At 40.4% G+C, this 15,733-nt stretch overlaps 1 protein-coding gene across 6 annotated transcripts in view; it reads left to right on the forward strand.

Moving 5' to 3' along the window:
• The window catches only part of garnl3 (GTPase activating Rap/RanGAP domain like 3), a 126,591-nt gene that overhangs the window by 86,355 nt on the left and 24,503 nt on the right, over positions 1 to 15,733 (forward strand). For all 6 annotated transcript variants that reach the window (XM_012866213.3, XM_012866211.3, XM_012866209.3 and 3 more), the window contains exons 4-15: positions 934 to 1,033; positions 4,625 to 4,743; positions 5,510 to 5,574; positions 7,685 to 7,748; positions 7,913 to 7,939; positions 8,214 to 8,289; positions 12,419 to 12,517; positions 12,623 to 12,726; positions 14,603 to 14,711; positions 14,877 to 14,922; positions 15,047 to 15,153; positions 15,241 to 15,356. In XM_012866213.3, the coding sequence (XP_012721667.2) occupies positions 934 to 1,033; positions 4,625 to 4,743; positions 5,510 to 5,574; positions 7,685 to 7,748; positions 7,913 to 7,939; positions 8,214 to 8,289; positions 12,419 to 12,517; positions 12,623 to 12,726; positions 14,603 to 14,711; positions 14,877 to 14,922; positions 15,047 to 15,153; positions 15,241 to 15,356 (1,032 nt within the window). The remainder of the gene's footprint in view (positions 1 to 933; positions 1,034 to 4,624; positions 4,744 to 5,509; positions 5,575 to 7,684; positions 7,749 to 7,912; positions 7,940 to 8,213; positions 8,290 to 12,418; positions 12,518 to 12,622; positions 12,727 to 14,602; positions 14,712 to 14,876; positions 14,923 to 15,046; positions 15,154 to 15,240; positions 15,357 to 15,733) is intronic.

A 15,733-nucleotide genomic window follows, 5' to 3' on the forward strand; every position in this document is an offset into this window, starting at 1 on the left:
TTGAACGTGGGCACTTGCCCCGCCCCTTCATTTTGTATAGTGTGTGCATACTGAAAGGAAGTGCATCTTTACTTTTCTCTTTTACCATCACATTTTATTTTTTATTTTTTTTCATGTTTGAGGACAAACAAACATTCACGCACTCAGGACTGTGTGACTATGGGCATGACTGTTTGTCTTGTGTGTCTCTGTGTTGTCTTGAGATGTACTAGCAACCAGTCCAGGGTGTACCCCACCTCTTGCCTGATGACTACAGTAGATAGGCACCTACAGTACGTAGCTGTAGAATATGGATAGATGGATGGATGGATGGATGGATGGATGGATGGATGGATGGATGGATGGATGGATGGATGGATGGATGGATGGATGGATGGATGGATGGGTGGATAGATGGATGGATGGATGGATGGATGGATCAATTGACCATCTTGCAATTAGTCAATAATTGTTGGCTCAATTAATCGGAAAGTAGGTTATGCCTAAAGAACCATGTTTAAAAAATATAGAATATTATTTAATAAATCTTAGGATGTTGATTATAGTACATAATTTTTCAGTGTTTTTCTTCTTTTATTTTTGTCATTGGCTTTCCAGAAATGCAACAACAGAGTAGGTTTTAAGTTAGCTCAGAGAAGCAGGATTTGCTCTCATGCTGTTGTCCATTGTGTTTGTGTTATCTTAGGTGTCATCTTATGTTATGAGATAATACCTTTGTCGCTTTTAGCTGTCACGCTCTTCACTCCGACAAAATCAAGTTTGATGGTAGAAAGTCGGCTCATTTTGTCTTTTGGCATCGCCCTGTCTTGTATTGTGATCGCCACTCTCACACCGTGCGAGTGTCTTCCAGAGAAAAGACTTCTGTGACTCAAGGCATGTCCATCAGAGTGACAATGTGTTGTGTATGTTTCTCTGTGTGCACGTGCCGAGCAGGGTTCAGACTACACTCCAGGAACATGGAGGAGAACGGACGTCCATCTGGAAAATCCAGAGTACCACACCAGATGGTACTTTAAGTACTTCTTGGGAAAAGGTCAGTGCCACTCTGCGGGGCTCTACTTAGAAAAAAAAAACACACGCTTACTCGATGAGGCAGTTTAAAATAGACAGAGAAATACAGAGGGTGAGGCTGAGACAGACCCAGTGAGCTGGCTTTTAGGGCCTGCAGAAATAAAATCATACTTTGAATATCTTCCCTGGTCCGCAGAATGCTTCATATCTTATTAATTTAGCTTTGTTATTGTGCTCCACCACTCTTCATTTGTAAGTAACATTTGCCAGCAAGCGAACCATATTCCAACTAAGAGCCTCAGCTAAAGTCTAATCTGAAACACCACCCATGGAGGAAACTCATGGAGGAAATGTAGCTCAGTCTCAGTAGTCAGACAAAGGCTTGCCTCTGCAAGACAAGGCTGTTTACGCTCAAGTGTCGCCTTCCGCAATGTCCAACACCGCACATCAAGCCGACAATAAAGAAGACTGTCAGAAAAAAAAAACATTTAAATTAGTCACCTGTTCGCTCACCTCTCTGCCTCTCATCGTTTCAACATCCTCATTAACATGAACAACCTGACTCTTCTCTGACTCGCGGTGTAGGTGGCAGTGCAAGTGGCACAACACAAGATAAAAGTCTGTTTGTTAGCCATGATTTAAGCCAAAATGAGCACAGCCGTCTGAAAGCTTGAGATAAATTATGCCACCAGGGATGGATACAGACACTTGTGAGGGGGAAAGTTTGACAGATAAAAAGGGAACTATAAAAAAAAAGAAAACGCATTTTGTCCTCCACTTAGGGTCTAATGATGCTGTGGAATAGGGAGTTAAAAATGAGCCACGTCTGAAGAAAGTTGGCTCGACCTGTTTGGACCACAGCTGAGCCATCTGTGTCTCACAGCCTGAGCACAGCGTCACACAATGCATCATGAACTGAAGGCCACTTCCTGTATGATGGAGACCCCACAGCTACAAAGTTGCACGAATCCTCGTTTTCTTGATTATTGGGTGATATAAATGTCAGTTTTCTGGCATTACATAGCATAAAATAAAGACTTTCCCTAGATTGGAGAAGCCTTAGGTCACAGCTTGGCATTGCTTACCTAAAGCATAAAATGTGCCAATGAGTGAATGGCTGGAAAGAACTGGAGCCTAATTGGAGTTAGAGATTTGTGTGGAATTGTTTATAAAGATGTGACAATATCAAGTGAATAGAAAGAGGTATGAATGTATGGATGAACTGTTTTACAGCCTGGGTTTCTGATTAGAATGTCAAGACCTAGTGAGGTAAACTTATATAATATGTATATAAAGACTGTGCAAAATACTAAGACAACAAAGGAGGCGATGGGTGCATGTTTTTACTGATGACATTGTGATATTTTTATCCTGCATGATCTGCAAAAGTATTTTGCACTTAAGTAGTTTTTTTTTTTTCAGATTAGAAATACAAACACTTTATTAATTTATTTTATTAGAATTTTAGATTGCAGATCAATACAAAATAGTATATCTTTGTGAAGAGGAAACCCATGAATAACATGTAGTGCAACAGTTTGCCATTAGAAGTCATACAACTGAAAATAGTCCACCTGCGTGCAACTTAATCTCAGTATAAATACAGCTGATCTGCCACTGTTAGAGAACGTTGATGAACAAACACCACTGTGAAGACCAAGGAACACAGCAGCCAGGTCAGGGATATAGTTCTGGAAAAGTTTTAAGCAGAGGTTAGGTTACAAAAACATATCTAAAACTTACATTTTTTTACAGAGACTTTGTTCAGTCCATCACTCAGAAATTCAAAGAGTATGACACAACTGCAAACCTGACAAGATATGGTTAACCATCTGTGTCCATGGATCCACAGCTTGAGCAAGCAATCTATTCTAAGGACAACTAATAATTGTGCACTTCATCTTCTACGCTCAGGTGCATTTCACCTTCCTTTTTGTTGTGGCACCAAAAGTGGGCATGCACTATGTGCTGCGCGTAGGGATGGCGGTATGCATCCTCTCATGATTCAAATCATGTTGTCATCTGGGAGATAAAGATGAAGAGGCAGAGAAAAAAAAGCTCTCAGGGGCACAAACCAGAAAACGGAACAGGGAGAAGGATAAAGATGTCACAGGGATGAAAAAAAAGCTCTTCAAAGTTGTTGAAAGACAACAATTAAGTCATGTCAGTGTATCAAGAAAAGGCTTGTAAATATTGAGGTTAGCTAAAGTTTCTACTAGTTATATGACAGGTTACTGTTGTCTCGCGTCTGTAATGTGTTTGCACACTCGTCAGAAAGTAAGTAGTGACGCCCCTGCCTTTATGGAAGAGCGGCAATAAGAAAGGCTTTGACATCCACGAGAACCTAGACTAGCAGTTTGGCACAAGCCCTGGGGACACAGCAAACATGTGGAAGAGGGTGTCCTAGTTCAATGAGAAATCATTTGCATGCTAAATATTTGTGGCAGACACCGAATACTGCAAAGCACCCGGACACCCATTCCCCACTAATAAGCACGACAGTGGCTAGCCTTGGTGCTTAGGCTATGTTTTTTTCAAACAGGTATGGGAAAGCTGCTCAGAGCTGATTAGATGGTAGATGATCCAGTTACAGCTCAATCCTGGGAGAAAACTTGCTAGGGGGCTGCAAAACGCTTGAGACTGGGACAGAGCTTCACCTTCGGGCAAGACAACAACACTACACACGCACCAAGAGGGAGTTATTTAGGTCAACACATGATCACTTGTTTGGATGGATGAGTCAAAGTCCTGGCCTAAATCCAACTGAGAATCTATGTCATGACTTAAAAATTGATGTTCACAGACGCTTTTGATCCAATCCGACTGAGCTTGTTTCTGTGGGTTACAGAGGAGCCAAGTGCAGAATGTGGGGGTGTTGTAAGAAATAAAGAAAATGAACAATATGAGGAACAGGGCAGGGAAACAAACCATGAAGAGAACACACGGCAAAGATTTTGACAGAGAAACAGTTCGGGAAACATGAAGTCAGCAGAAGAGACCAGTTATGAGTAATGAAACCAGGGAGCTTAGTATAGAGGGAGGAATGGAGAAAGGCGAGACAGAAAACAGGTGACAGGAATCAGGAGGAATCAAGGATCAACTGAGACCGATGGCACAGATGAGCCAAGGAAAGGAGTGCAATGAACACAGCTGAACAGAAACACAAAAGGAATCTAATGGAACAGATTGACAGCCGGTACAGAGAATGAGCTAATAACAAAACCACTAAACTAATCCACAAAAGCAAAAACATAAACAAACACCTAGAGATGAACCGTAAAGGAGAACAACTAAAGAGAGCACGGCCTAGGAAATTGGTCAAAATTACATGCAGAAAAGAAAAAACACAAACAGCTGGAGATTGTGATGGCTTGAGCTATTGCACGAAAAAAGAATGGACAAAGACATTCTGCAGATGTGCAAATCTGGTAGAGACTTATCCCATCTGTAATTGTTTACAAATGCATACCACACTTTTCAGATTTTAAAATCCCCCAAAACACATTAACGTTTGTGGCTGCAACATGAAAAAAAAAATACTTTTAACAGGAACAAATACTTTTGTAATGCACTGTATAACTGGAGTCTATGTGTTTGCTTTTCCTTTCTCCAGTCCACCAGAACTATGTGGGTACAGATGCCGAGAAAAACCCTTTTTACCTGTCGGTCGTCCTGTCGGACCAGAACAACCAACGGGTCCCTCAGTACCGAGCTATCCTCTGGAGAAAGTCGGTGAGATGACCAACTGTGCGCCTCACAATGGATTTTGATAAAGATGCACTAAGCTAGACTTCTAATTAAAGATGTTTTACCTTTTCTAAAACCTTTTTATCTGGGATGTAAAAGTTATGTTAATAGCAACACTCTTGTTTGTGAAGATCATTGGAGAAGATTATTAAAAGACGTATTTTACAACCACCACACCCTCACAACATCTTCAATAAAACAAGTGTTCTTGAACTATTAGTGGACAAACGAACCCTTAGTATCAATATTTTCTTCTTCTTGAGGGTATGTAAAGAAGCTCAAGCTGCTGTGCTTGGGAACTATGCCATTCCACTTTTAAGTCCCAGTGTGTAGGTGTGTGTAAGTTGCATGTTGATTAATGTGTGTTTGCTGTTTAGTGATTCACTTACACGACCAGGATAGTGCAGATCTAATTTTGGTCTGCAGCCAGTGAACCTAATTAGGGCGGCGCACCTCCGCCGCATGAGCACATTGATTTGTCTTGTTTCTGACAGGACTCTCAACCGGTCCAGGATGTTTGTGTTGTCTGTGTTCGGCAACAGAGCAACTCTGCAATTATTCTGTCTCTAATTGAAGAAAAGCCCATGTGGTCTGAGCAACCTGTTGGGTAGAGTTATAGAATGCCCCTCATTTGCACTGGAAATCCATAATGAGCAGCGAGGAAAGCAGGTTTAAAACCTGCACTTTTTCAGATAAAAAAGTGAAGGACTCTGTTTTTAATCCCAGATGTTTGTCACTCTTATTCATTCAGGGAACCTTGAAGATCAGCCTCCCTTACAGCCCGACTAAATCACTATCAGTCAAGTCCATCCTAAGGTGAGATTTTTTGTTTTTTAATTTTTAGCAGTACCTGGTGCTAAGACGTGTTACTTGTAAGACATTCGCTGAAGTCAGAGCCTCAGTAGTCCATATAATTGGGGCCCAGAAGTTTTTTTTTTACTATGTAGGTTTTACAGGTTAGATCTTTTATATGCTACTTTTCAACAAATGCAGTCTGTGGCTCAATACTACAGTACACTTTTCCATTTAGTACTTTCATGTGTTGCCATTTTGTCCCGACCTCCTTCCAATTCGTACCCTTAAACATCCCATGAACCTAACTATTGTTTATCATCTCATTTATTTAGGATGAATTTGTGAATGGGGATGGATGATGACAATATTCTCATATTATATTATATGTACTTGTATATTATTTTCTGAAGAATTTATAATAAACCGTATTTCCATTGCATTGTGTTTGAGCCCGTTGACTTCCGCTGGGAGACGGTGTTCAGTCACATAACCAAGTTGCCTTATGTCAGTATGAATGAAATGTAGAAATTTATGTCACATGATTAGCTATTGAAGGGGGAATGGAGCATCTTCAAGGAGGGTACAACTTGACAGTCGATCTGTACAAAACATACGAGGGCAAGCACCACCTTTTCCTACTTGGAGGTTGGGGTCTTTCTTCTTAGATTAGAAAGATCAAAACTGCAGAAGTGCATGATGGCAGAGGAACGTCGAGTGACAAACATCTGTTTTTATACTCATGACATTTTCTAGGTTTCAAAAGCAACAAGCTTCTTTACTGCCGCGTGGCCTCTTGTTACACTAAAGTGTTTCCTAACTTGCCACAGTGTTGGTGTTTGGAAAGAGGAATTTGTGAGACACCAAGTCCTGTTGCATCTTCAAAGTATGTGTTTTACTTTTGAAGCGCTCTGACAGTACATGCTGTATGATCAAGATACAACTATTGGTTTAAATATTCACAAAGGACAACTCTGCACTGAGGAATACAAACGTTATCCTTCGCATGAAGGGTGGTGACATTATTAGAAATTGGACATAGCCAATTATGGGTAAGAAAGCCTATCCTTAACATTAAAATAAGAGAATACATTTTCAACCATTGGCTTTTTTTAATATTTGTTATACTTATGACTTATAGCAAATTAAGATTCAGTTTGACAGAGAATTTGAATAATATATAAGCCAAACAGTCTTATAAAAGGAAAATGTAAATCAACAATGTCAATGTATAAGTACTCAATAATTGGTCTGGGCTCCTTTTGCATGAATTACTGCATCAGTGCAGCATAGCATGGATACAATTAGCCTGTGGCACTTCTGAGATGTTAAGGAAGCCCTGATTAGTCAAACAGCAGCTTGTGAATCACCTCCATCCTCTAGAATTGACTTAGCTTTATAATCTTCTAAAGACCACTACTAGCCCTGATGCTTTAGCAGCTTTTTCAACCACACTTTTTCCTCCCACTCAATTTTTCCTTAACATGTTTGGGTACCGCTTCCTGAACAGCCTGCTTTACTTGCAGTAATATTTTGTGGCTGCGCAAAGAGTTAGCATAAATCTGCAGAGAATCTATTGTAAATGACGTATGAGTTTACCTTTTCAAACCGAATTGCTTAAATAACCTATTTGATTATATGCTTATTCTTTCTGTCACGGAAAGAAATGTGTGAAACTGTAAAAGAATTATAACCTAAGCTTTTATTCCAACTAGTAAATTGGATAAACAGATTAAATGTGCCCTAAAAAATGTGTTCAGTACCATTTCAGATAGGATTTTTCATGAGAATGCCACATATATTTCCTTTGTATAATAAATGTTTTGTACATAAGACATTGTGTTTCAGATAGGAAATGCTATGAGGAACTAGAAACAGGATATAAGAAGGTACAAGAGAGGAAATTAGAAATGATGAATTCCTCAGGCTGGGAAGGATCACCTGTGAAATTCAAACAGGCACAACTCTTTCAGGCTGGATGAAAAATCCCCCGTTCCACTTATCATTTTGCAGTATAACCTTCTGAGCCATTTGTCTTCAGTGATTCCTAAATCCCTCCCTTTCTTTCTCTTTTTTTTTCTTTTCTGCGCTCCCTCCTATGTTTCATTTCCTGATCTTCTTCCTTCTATTACAGTGCAATGAACATGGACAGGTTTGAAAAAGGCCCCAGGGAGATCCTCAACCCAGAGATTCAGAAGGTGAGAACGACATCGGAGCCACAGCCGGCGTCCCGTTCAGAAGCCGTGGTTCATTTCGTGCCAAGCCTGATCAGCAACACACTTTATAATGTCCTCAGGCTATGTCATCTCTCGCCGCTGTGCTGGTTAGCACGAATGACGGTTTTTATTTCCTTCTTCCTCAGGACCTGCTGGTGTTGGAAGAACAGGAGGTATGAAAGTATGAAGTACTATTTCTGGAGTTAATTTGTGTATATTTTATCCATAATGTTGTTTTATTAAGTGTATTTTCCCATGTGCATTCAAGTGTGAAAAAAAGCTATATTCAATTTACATTTCCCTTTGATCCATATACTGTTTTTGGTTCAATTTGTAAATGTCATGCATGTGTTGGGTCACATTTTATGATTTTGTGCATATTTCAACAAATAATATCTGTATTTCCATTGTTTCTTTACTATAGTGACAATCTCTTTTTTTTTGTAGGGTTCAGTCAACTTTAAATTTGGTGTGCTGTATGCAAAAGATGGACAGCTAACAGATGACGAAATGTTTAGCAATGGTAAAACCCTCTGTGCTTACTTTCTTGACACATGTTATTTCTGTATTTTGTCAGTTTGATGACATGGTATGTCATTGGGGGTTTTATATATATGTTATGGTGCTTTTTTTATTTGGTGTGTTGAGTTTAAACTCTGCACATTTGTTTATGTGAGAATCAGATCACTACTTCTTTCTGCTGAGAACTTATTGGAAGCTCAGGGTTTGGTTGCACAAGCACCCCCTCTCTGTTCAACCCGCGGCACACACTAAGACGCACACAAAATCCCAAAGACCAGTCAATGATCACACAGCGCATGCATATTTTATACAATGAATGATGTGTGACAAAAATACAATTATATGTTATGAAAGGGTGAGAGGAGGAATGCATGGGTGAAGCTTTCATGCTCTCCTTCTGGGAGATGAAAATTGCCTCATCTTCAGCGGGTTAATCTTGATCCCTGCAGGTCAGACCGTAGGTTTTTTTTTTTCTAGCTCCTGAATTTTACAAGCTGAACAGGAAACTTCGGGCTCTGGACAGTATAAGGTTATTTAGCGATGTTATATGCATACCAAAAAGACCAAAATCCAGTTTATTATGATAAAATAAGGACATATACATCAAGCATCGGTCCAGGTAGCGTTTTAATAGTCATATTGGAGCCTAAAAATAACCACCTCCTCAGGCGAGATGAGCAGACATAAACAGATGTGGCGCCATCTACCGGCAGTTCAGAAGAACTATCAGAAAGCCAGATGGCGACTAATAAATCTAAATTAAATAATGCCAGACTGGGCCTGAGCCTCTGAAATGCCTCGTGGTAAAGCAGCAGTTTGGCAAAGAACAGCCGTTATTAATCAATTAAACCCATCTACAGCATCTCTACGAGCCTCATATCAGAACATCATGGAGAAATCAATTTCCCGTTCATAAACAGAAAAAGGGATACAGCATCAAGGTGAGAACCAATCAATCAATCGATCTATCGATCGATACAAAATGGCAACACAGAAACATGAGGAAACAGAGGGGCTTATTGGAGGATGAAATAGGATATTTATCCACGCAGATAACCAGTTTTGCCCTAAAAAAACGTTTTTAATCATTTATGAGGGATAGCAACAGAAAAAAAACACATGAACTTGTGTTCCCACCAGGTCCGTTTCTGCAGCCCGAACCGCAAACCTCCCACTCACACTCCTAGGAGCAGTGTGAGTGGGGGGGGTTGCGGCAAATCGGAGCTGGATCAGGACCGTAACCCTGTAATTCCGCATTCTCCGCTCCTGTGCGTGTCCGCTCCGTTCCAGAACGCCTCGCCGAGTCCGTAAAAAGCAAAGCCTACTGCATCTGGAGTTACTCCGTCTAGCTCCACTCCAAAGTTTCTTGGAGCCCGAAGAGAGCATGTGTGATCATTATCATTAGAAATTGAATACAATTCTATTTGGAGAAGATTACCACGTTTCAAATTTAATGTTCAAAATACAAATCTGCTTTCTTATTTGGGGTTTGCATCTGATATTTAAAATAAAATAAAATAAAAATGTATTATGAGGTTGACGACCTCTATTTACACAATTTAACATTCTTGCTACGATTGCAATTGTGGCGTTTGACCCGTCCGGAGCCCAGGACCAGAACAGAGCAGATAATTTAACTTTTTCCATATTTTGACGGTGAACAACAGAGAGCGTGTCCGCTGACGGTGACTTTCGGAGTATTAACGGAGATTGTGAAATAGTTCTCATAAATTAACATAACAACATAGTTGCTCCATCGGTTGGATGTGCACGTACGTGAAAGGAACGGAGCGGTCACGGAGGATGTGGAATCTGGGGCTTACCCGCGCCATAGTCAGAGTGAGCCCCGGGTTAGAGCTCGTGTCAGACTGATTATCAATCTGGGTCACAGTTCTGTACTCGCTGTAGCTGGCAGCTGGTCTGGCCTCACTGCAGGTATTCAGATAGCCACTCCAGCTTTAAAAAATACATTTCTTCCTTTTAACATCGGACCAACTATGAATATATTAACATATGATGAATAAATCTCAGCCATGCTGGTTTTAAAAAAAAAAAGTATTTATCTTTTATTAAAAGGATAAAGAGAGTTGAGAGCAGGTTTCTATGTTTTCTGCATTTTTAAGTGTGGTTTTGCTTAGTTTGGATGCATGCTATGAATTATTAGCTTAGTTATATTCTAAGGTAAGGTGTTTAATAAACTCAGGTCACAGAAAGAAATTAACCAAGTGTTTAAATCGTATGCCCACAATGCTCCTGTGCTTTGCAACAGTATTCTTACGCCTCAAACCTTTTCCAGATTGTGTCCTGAGCAATAGATTTGAATGTATTTCATTAGAATTTTATGTAACATGTTGGGATGTCTGTGCCAGCTTCCCACATCTGGGGTAAATTTTTTAAAATCTGTTACAGCAGGGTTTTTTTTTCTTTCCACAGATTCTCCTAGTGGGATTTATGTTGTCTGAATAGAGTATCGTAACGTATAAAGACGCCTTGATCTAAAAGGTTTTATTGTCCTGTAGTTTCGTGATCAAGGCACCATTATGTTTTGTTTTGTTTTGTTTCGTGCTTTTATGTCATATTTAAATCGTTACAGAAATTTTTGCATCAGGCAAGATGAAAGGAGTAAATGCAAAAAGCAGTTTTTCAAAATGTGATTTCACTTATCAAGGAAAAGTATAATAGAATGTTTTTTTTTCCCCAAATGTAAAGAGACACACAATTTCCAAAATGTTTCATGTTTCATATTTCAATCCACAAAACATTTTTACAAACGTCATGGAAATGATCAAGATGTTGTTTGGAACATATCAGACAGGCCTTTATGTTTTTTGTGTGTTAGTTTTCCCCAGCAATGGTGTTAGATTTGAACTCTGCAACCACTTTTTTTTTTTATCTAACTTCCTTCTTATTGTTGGAACATGAACACATACCACCGAGGTCTAGTCTGCACATAGCTGGATATCAGGGAAAAACGAGTACATTTTATGCATTTTGGCCTTTCATCTACACATAAATGACATTTTACATCTCTAAAAACAAGTGATTCTGAGAACGTCGACCAAAGTGGAGATTTCTAAAAACTTCGTTACTGAGCCTGTATGTGCAGCCTACATGACAAAATGGAGTTTTAGGGTCCGGTGCATCACAGTCTACGACAAATAAAGCAGCACTGATGTCACGTGTGCGACCATTGTATTAGTCTTGGTCGTGCAGTGAAGATAAAATAAATGCTATCAGAGAGGTGCTGATTTTTTATTTGGTGTTTTGATTGACTGTTTACAGTATGTGTCTAATCAGCGTTCAACTGGATAAATTCACTGCTACGAAATCAAAGGCATCTCTGTTTGCTTATTTCCAATTACCATACCCCGGCAACCACACTTCATTTCCTGTCTTAACCTCGGTATCGAGACTTCTCAAGTCAAAGCATCCATGGATCGTTATAGATGTTACAGCTGGTTCAGACGCTTTCAGCCGCTCCGATAAATTGAGATGCAAAGGGGAAAGAGCGCTTGGAGGTCAGCTGTTTTACACCAACTCTCCCTTCCAACGGAGAAGCACGATGCTTTTAAGGTCGCCATTGTTTTGAAGCATTCTGATTGGCTGACATGGGTTTTAGCTTTTGCAGGACACTGCCCCCTATGTACTGGCGTGTTTAAAACAACGCTCAGTGGTGTGTTTTTTATAAAGACTCGGCTACATGTGTACAAGGCCAGAGACATGAGTCCTGCAGTGCACCAGGTCATTCTAGGTTCTTTTGTGACCTCCTGGACGAGTAGTTTATGCCTGGGAAGGCTCTCCGCTCTTCCCCGTTTTCTCACTGGCCTTTCTGTTGCCTCAATTGGCCTTGACGACACTCTCGGTTCCCTAATGAGATCTATCTCCTCAGTGTTCTTCAGAGAACAGCTACATGAGGTTAAATTACACACCCGGGTGGCTTTACTACTCGGTTGCCTTTCCAAGGCTGTTGTCTGTGCTGGGTTTTATTTAAGGGTTTTAGATTAAAAGGCGTCTCAGTTCATATGCAATTATGTAAAAAAAAAAAAAAAAAAAAAATGAAAAGGGTGGGAATGCTGATTACATGACAGCGATACAGTTCACATTCTGACACGCTTTCATGTTTCTTGTAGAGACGGGGAGCGAGAACTTTGACAAGTTCCTCAATCTGCTGGGTGATACCGTTACACTGCAGGGATGGGCAGGCTATCGCGGAGGGCTCGACACCAAGAGTAAGAGCGCCACCACCTGCTCCATCTTTCACAGAAAAGATATTCAAAAGGATGTTATTTGTTTGTATGCTTATGTGGAACTATGCTTCTGTTTTGTTTCTGCAGATGACACTACGGGACTTCAGTCCATCTACACGGTGTATCAGGGGCATGAGCTCATGTTCCACGTCTCCACCATGCTTCCCTACTCTAAAGAGAACAAACAGCAGGTCTGTGTCCGTATATCTGTAAAGGAGAACCTTCAAATGTGTAATAGATCTGTTATTTCAGCCAAAAAATAAATAAAACTGCCCTGAGAGGAATCCAGGACAGTGACAGCGACTAAATGCTGCAGCTTTAACCAGAGAAACAGAGGAAGAGAATGCATTGAAAATACATTGTTGCTCTTTTATATAATGCCTCTGCATGTGATGTAAAAGAGTAGCTGGCTCGCAGGTCGGATACATAATTGGATTTTGTTTAAAGATCAGAGACTCTGGCGGTCAGTAATGGGGAACAGTATGTGCTCATCGTGTGGTGGCTGTGGTGTTGCACGACTTCTCTCCGTCTCAGAAAGGAGCTGCAGATAAACCGTATCCCACCGGGATATTTCACCTCAGCCTCTAAAGTCACGTGTTTCTTTCTCTTCGCCATCTACCTGGAGCATATTCTATTATTGTGAGTTAGTCATGGAGTTTATAGAGAATTATGATACTAGACTACAGCCTCAGGGGTGTGATGAATAGAGCTTGACTCTAAAAAAAAAAAAGAGGGACCATAGGTTTGGATATTGTGTTTGTATTCCTAAAAAAAAAAATCCCAAATTTAGTGTTGTCAAATAAAACACATAAAGCAGAACTATAAAACCTTTCTCTGCAATGCAAGCTATTTGTGCTCAATATGGAACAGTCCTTTGTAAATTACTGCAACTACAGTAATTTACATATTTTTAATATATATAATATAATTAATATTCATTGTATTGGTTTTAGGTGACATCAAATGTCACAATTGTGTTGCCTTTTGCCACTTTTCATGAGTCCTTGTTCTTTGTGGCCATTTTTTGTTCATCTTATGCAACTGTTGTTTTAAATTCCTTTCTTTTTTTTATGATTGTTGGCACCTTGATTTACTTTTAATTTTTCTGAGAGACAATATATTTTTAGGATGATACCAGTGGCCTCCCATGGTTTTGGGTCCATCTGACTCTGAGCTTCTTTTGTGCCCACTTCTTCATGCCAGTGTGTTCTTGTTACCCGGGAATTAGACTTGCAATTTAGCAAGGGTATGTCTTTCTATCACCTTTCTACATATAGATACTGACATTTTTACCCATTTTACTCTGGAAAATGGAGCAAGCTCATTCAGATTGGATGGAGAGCGTCTGTGAACAGCAATTTCCAAGTCTTCCAAGCAACAGATTCTCAATTGGATTTAGGTCTGGTCTTTGATCGGGCCATTCAAATGCGTCGCTAATTTTTGACCCGAAACATTTCATTGTTGTTCCGACTGTATGTTTAGGGTTGCTGTCCTGCTGGAAAGTGACTCTTCTCCCATTCTCCAATCTTTTGCAGCCTCTAACAGGTTTACTTCAGTATTGCCTTGTATTTACCTTGTTCATCTTCACTTGTACTCTGACCAGTTTGGCATTCATCTCTGAAGAAAAGCATCCCTCCAGCATGATCCTGCCACCACCATGTTTCAACATTGTGATGGTGTGTTCAGGGTGTAATGTTCGTTTTTCCTCAACACAGCATTTCGCATTAGCGTTCTAATGCGAAATGCTGTTCTTGACTTCTGAAGTAACCGGTGACACTGGACATACTGCACAAATGCATGATACATGTTTCAGAGTTACATATTGAAAGAGAGCTAAAAAAATGTAGAATTGTTCTTCAGACTTATTGGCTACTTTGTGTAGATCAATCACAAAAAAAAAACACATAACTACAGTGGATTTCCTCGTTGTAGCATGACAAGATGTCATAGTTTTAGGGAGATGAATATTTTAGCCATGCAATGTAAAGACCCACTATTATAATAGGAAGATAAAATGTCAGGGCTCTTTGCTTACGCCGCTGTCTCTCGTCTCTGTTTGTCTGGCAGGTGGAGAGGAAAAGGCACATTGGAAACGACATTGTTACCATAGTATTTCAGGAGGGGGACGAGGCGTCGTCATCCTTCAAACCATCTATGATCCGGTCACACTTCACCCGTATCCTTCGCATGGACGATGAATGTCAAAGAAATTAAGTAGTCATTGGAGACATGAGCCTTGCTTGCTCGAGTTTCTTAAAAATGCAAAGCAGCACACTGAAATTATCTGTGAAAAACAGTCTGCTTCCTTTATTATTTAGTTTTCCTATACATTTATTTGCAGATATTTTTGCATTAGTTAGGTATAATAGCCAGAATGACAGCTACAGGTGAGTTTGTGAGCACAAAGTTGCTTTAATTATTGCAGTTAAGCATTTGCTGTTCACTAAATTTGCTCTATCCGCTTAGAGATATTTCCTTAGAGTTATTTCACAAAGCTGCTCTCCCCCACAGGTTGAAGATTTTCTCTGAGGAGAGTGTCCCACTGTTTGGACCCCCTCTCCCATCTCCGCCTGTATTTACCGACCACCATGAATTCAGGGACTTTTTATTAGTCAAATGTATGAAAACAATCAGGCACAGCTATCAGATCTATTAATGAGGTCCAAATCATGCGTGTTTCTAATGCTCTGATATTGCTTGCTCAGTAATCAATGGAGAGAAAGCCACACTGGAGACGCCAACGTTTGCACAGAAACGTCAGCGGACCCTCGACATGTTGATCCGCTCGCTCTACCAAGACCTCATGCCTGACTTGCACAAGGTAATGCAGCATTTTTCGATCATCAGTCCGGTACAGAAAGCAGGATGGGCTTAATTTTTCGGCCCTCCGAGGCATCTTTTCCTCAGTCCTCACGCCTGTCACCTCAGACACCCAGCAGTGCCTATAACCTCTGCTAGGCTGTGTTCTGCTATATCCAACTGCAGCCCCCAGTCTGCCTCCGCATACTGCACCACACCGACTGGATACCACTGCAATGCTGACTTTCTCAGCAGGACTCCCTCTCCTCATATCACTTTTGTTCTCAGTTCTCCTGGGTTTTTTCCACTCTTTTTTGCCTTCAGCCATTGCCCCTAACATGACTCGGTTCAAACTGTGTTTTCACTGCTGCTGCTCAACACTCCCCTGAGGCTTAGTCT

The sequence above is a fragment of the Fundulus heteroclitus genome, chromosome 8 (genome assembly GCF_011125445.2).
Source record: "Fundulus heteroclitus isolate FHET01 chromosome 8, MU-UCD_Fhet_4.1, whole genome shotgun sequence".
NCBI classification, from domain to species: Eukaryota; Metazoa; Chordata; class Actinopteri; order Cyprinodontiformes; family Fundulidae; genus Fundulus; species Fundulus heteroclitus.